Below are 5,000 nucleotides of genomic sequence, written 5' to 3'. Positions count from 1 at the left end.
CACACACTCAAACACATACCTTACATTCTCTCTCTCTCTCTCTCTCTCTCTCTCTCTCTCTCTCTCTCTCTCTCTCTCTCTCAACTTGTCGATGAGTCTTAACTTATGTACTGAATTTTAATATAGCTTTTTAGTGTGTATGTAAGGAAGCGTGAGTAAATGTATTTATTGTATGTACGTGTTCCAGTATGAGAGCATGTGTCCATGTGCAGCTTTTAATTTCATTTTAATTCGTTCATCATCATACTGAATGATCTATTGGGTCCCAGTGCTTGGCCTCAAGCCTAGACCTGGTATTTTAATCTAATCCTTCGGGCCAGCCCTATGAGAGCTGAAAGTCAGCTCAGTGGTCTGGTTAAACTACTTTAATAATAATAATAATAATCTAAGTAGAGTACAATAAGGGAATGGGCATCAAATGAGAACATTAATTGTGTAATGCGGTTCCATGGCGCAATTCACGCTTCCTTTAACTTGAGATATGCACCAAGTCTGACAGTAACACTCTCTGTGAAAACCATTGTCACTCTGGAGTTTCTGTTGCTTTTTATTGCCTCAAAAGTTCCAGTTCACGTGCAGGTGCCTGCTTAGTCCTGCTAAATGAATGTGACGACGCAAGTGTTCTAACCTCAACTTCCTTAATGCATGATCAGTCCCATAATAAATCGACAGTGCTTGGTACAGCACACTACTCCCCCCTTCATTATTTTATTTGTGTGTTTCTGTGTCAGCTTTATTGCTTCAATACGCTTGATTCACTTACTTGAACCTGACACTAATGTTTGTTGTAGGGTTGTTGAGTGGTTATCAGTGAGTCTATGTATTCCCGGTTTTCTCTATTTATTTATTCTTTTATGGATTTGCAGTTACTCATTCGTTCAATTTTCAGTTATTCTGATTATTTCATTTACATCGTTTTTATTATATATATATATATATATATATATATATATATATATATATATATATATATATATATATATACACACACACACACACACACACACACATATATATATATATATATATATATATATATATATATATATATATATATATATATATATATATATATATATATATATATATATTTCATTTCATCATAACTACATTGTAGTGCTGAATGATACTCATAGTCCGAGCGCTTGGGCTATGCCTAGATTTTTCAATCCACCAATCCATTTATAGTATATTATCTTACAATTTCGATAATTATCGCATATCCTACTCAAAGTATTGGTTATTGTACAAGAGGGTCAAATATTTGTGTTTCTACATCATCATCATACTACTGGGAACCCTGCTATTACGTCTGATGTCATAGTTTACGTCACAACTAGCCTCTTTCTGGTGCTTACTAAATTTAGCTAAGCTTCCCTTTAAATTTCCTTGATTTACTCTGATAAGTGCCTTAATTATCCACATTAGACATCACTGCATATTTTTGCCAATGAGGATGTGGCTTCAAATAGCTATTTCCAAAATACGATCCATATCCGATGCTTTGGTAAGATTTTATCGACGAAAATCTATTAGACGCGGCCCTGAAATGCACAGTAGTTTCTTTATAGCTAGAGATTCTAACACTGGAAGGTGGTGCTCATATAGGCTTGATAATGATATCTCGAAATCCTTATAATCTATATTATTTTTGCAAATTTTCCCATGATTCCTAGTGTTAGATAATTCTGGGTTGGATAGCTTACACCCAGTACGGAAACTGATGCCCATATGTACATCACATCTCACCTTAAGCAGGCGGCGCGTGTTGCAACGTAAGTCTGCCCATTGCATCGGCAGCAAGTATAAATATAGACAACACCGGACTGCACTGAGGGAGGTACTCTCTCTTTATGACGCAACATACTACCAATAGTCCCAGGGTTCATAAGGTAAACTTGACATCAACAGCATGAAAATAATGAATTAAAATTCTCCTTAAGTGAGGTAAGAACTCCTTAAGTGAGGTAAGAAAGAGGTGTCATGCACATAAGGAAATCGTATATAGAACTTGAGTTTATGGGCCAAATGTATTGCTGCTGGAGGATGAAATGAATATCCAGAGCTTTCCTGGCATATTTCAAAGAGAGATTAGGAGGATAACAATTTGATTTAAAATAATCGTAAAGGATTCCGAAAAGACTCCAATCAGAAGTTAATGTCATGGCTCTGTGGAGGAGGGTAGACAATGAATTTAATTTAAAATTGAAAAAAAAACATAAAAGTTAAGACCAAGGCCTGTGAAAGTTGCCTTTTGAAAAATACCTGTGTGAAAACAGTCATCACGGATGACAATCGTATATAAGAAAGGTAGTTGGTTATTGTTTTCCATGTAAATTTAATGTTGGAATGTAAAGAACTGGCATGTTGTAAAAATCGGCAAAAGAACAAAGTGTTTAAGAGAAGAGGGACAACTGTCCAGCAGGTCGCTCTCAAATTTGTGCATAAAAATGTTAGCGAATGTGCAACTCAGTGGGTTACCTTTACGATCATTTTAAATCAAATTGTTATCCTCCTAATCTCTTTTTGAAATGTGCCGGGAAAACGCTGGATATTTCATTTCATCCTCCAGCACCAATTCATTTGGCCCATGAACTCAAGTTCTATATACGATTTCCTTATGTGTATGACACCTCTTTCGTATCTCACTTAAGGAGAATTGTAATTAATTATTTTCCGGCTGTTGATGTCAAGTTTGTCTTAATGAACCCTAGGACTATTGGTAGTATGTTGCGTCATAAAGAGAGAGTACCTCCCTTAATGCAATCCGGTGTTGTCTATATTTATAATTGCTGCCGATGCAACTGGCGGACTTACGTTGGCAACACGCGCCGCCTGCTTAAGGTGAGATGTGATGCACATAAGGGCACTAGTTTCCGTACAGGGTGTAAACTATCAACCCGGAACTATCTAACATTAGGAATCATGGGAAATTTTGCAAAAATAATACAAATTTTAAGGATTTCAAGATATTATTACCAAGTCCATACGTGCATCACCTTCCAATATTAGAATCTCTAGCTATAAGGAAACTAGTTCCCACCTTAAACAACCACTCTTCATCTGTTCCCTTGTACATAGTTTAAACCGCGCCCTTCTTGTTGTTTACTTTCGGTGCATTTTCCATAAAGCAACTGAACTTCGTTGAGACAAGGTGTCTTTTTAACTACTTTTAACTTTAATTTTGTTTCTTTTTTTTTAAGTAGAGTATTTTTCATTTCAATGGTGTATCTCGCTTTGCTTTGCTTTATTCAGTGTGTTTTGCCTGTCAACAAAAAATAATTTGTTATGCTGTATTGTTTATCAGTTTTTTATCTTTCATTTTAGCCTAGATGATGAGACACTGGTCTTGAAACGTCGCAGTAAGAATATAGTGAATTATGTTCCATGCTGTCTTCTTCTATGCCTTCTGGTTATATATATATATATATATATATATATATATATATATATATATATATATATATATATATATATATATATATATATATATATATATATGTAGAATCTACTGATCATTTTTACCAGATACATATGTAATTGTAATAGCCACAATGCTCTCTTAACTTCTCGAATTCTTCGCACTTATTTGGATGTACTTGTCACTACAAAGCCATAAGATCCAAACGCAAAAAACTGAAGAGACTGTGATGCCCAGGTCGGCAACGTGACCTCCTGGTGATTATGGTGACGCGGGTTCGTTTCCCGCGACCGGGCACCACGAGGTCGGCAACGTGACCGCCGTGTGATTATGGTGACACAGGTTCGTTTCCCACGACCGGGCACCACGAGGTCGGCAACGTGACCGCCGTGTGATTGGTGACGCGGGTTCGTTTCCCGCGACCGGGCATCACAGTCTCTTCAATTTCTTGCATTTGGATATTATGGCTTTGTAGTGACAAGCATATCCAAAAAGCGCGAAGAATTCGAGAGGTTAAGAGGGCACTGTGGCTGTTACAAGTATATATATATATATATATATATATATATATATATATATATATATATATATATATATATATATATATATATATATATATATATATATATATATATATATATATATATATATATATATATATCAGATGAAAAAAGCCATTTTCAAGTTGCTGTACTCACCAACTGGTCCATTCTCCTGAACTTCGGCGAACATGGTGGCGTTCGGGAAGACTGGTGGGTTGTCGTTGATGTCCTTCACGAAGATAGTGACCGTGGTCTCCGCCAGGTGGACCCGTCCTGTTCTTCCTCCGATGCCGTAGGCGCTGAGGTCAGTGTTGGCCCAGAGATCTGAAGGATCGACAGTGTCGTTGTTGCCTTTGTTCGAACCGAAGGGGTCCTTCACATCACATTCGCTATCTAATCCAAAATTTCCGAATTCGTACTGTCTGTCCAAAAAATCCTCGTCGGCTGTCCTCTTGTTTCGTTCCTTATTTTTCATAAATATAGTATTACCTTTTTCTTCCCCTCTTGTCTCGTCAGGCTCTTTAATTTTCATTTCAGTGTTTATCAGCTGGTCGCTTCTTACTCCCAAGTTGCGTTCTGGATATCCTACGAATAATCTGGCGTTTTCAAGATTTCCGCGCATGCGTCGTGTAAGAAGCGATTCTTTCAATACCTCTGACTCATGCTCGGAGAGGAAAGAGTCGAAATGTCGATCTTTATCGCTCAAAAGATTTCCTTTGGAAAGTCCTTTCACTATTTGCGTCATTCCTAGACATTTTTTACTGCCCGATGTAACTCCGCCATCGAAGCGTTTCTGCTGCTCTCTTATAGGGAAGAATCTACGAGGCTCTTTGGAAGTGTATTGACGGAAACGTCCGCTCTTTATTTCGGCTTCGGTTACCACGCTGGCCACCGGACGAAATCTCGCGCTAAGGCCGGAGGACAATTTATTGGAATGTATAATTTTCTCATCCCGTCCAGCAATGGAGAATAGGCCCACAGGGAACTTATGTAGGGAGATATTTTTCACCCAAAAAGGCGGAGACATATTTCGAGAA

At 37.5% G+C, this 5,000-nt stretch overlaps 1 protein-coding gene across 3 annotated transcripts in view; it reads right to left on the bottom strand.

The window, feature by feature from the left end:
• Nucleotides 1-5,000, bottom strand: part of LOC136834430 (putative neural-cadherin 2) — a 582,131-nt gene that overhangs the window by 109,836 nt on the left and 467,295 nt on the right. For all 3 annotated transcript variants that reach the window (XM_067097028.1, XM_067097030.1, XM_067097029.1), the window contains exon 7: nt 4,120-5,000. This exon is cut by the window's right edge and continues 431 nt beyond it. In XM_067097028.1, the coding sequence (XP_066953129.1) occupies nt 4,120-5,000 (881 nt within the window). The remainder of the gene's footprint in view (nt 1-4,119) is intronic.

This window comes from Macrobrachium rosenbergii, chromosome 53, assembly GCF_040412425.1.
Source record: "Macrobrachium rosenbergii isolate ZJJX-2024 chromosome 53, ASM4041242v1, whole genome shotgun sequence".
NCBI lineage: Eukaryota > Metazoa > Arthropoda > Malacostraca > Decapoda > Palaemonidae > Macrobrachium > Macrobrachium rosenbergii.
This window is presented reverse-complemented; position numbering and strand designations above follow the sequence as displayed.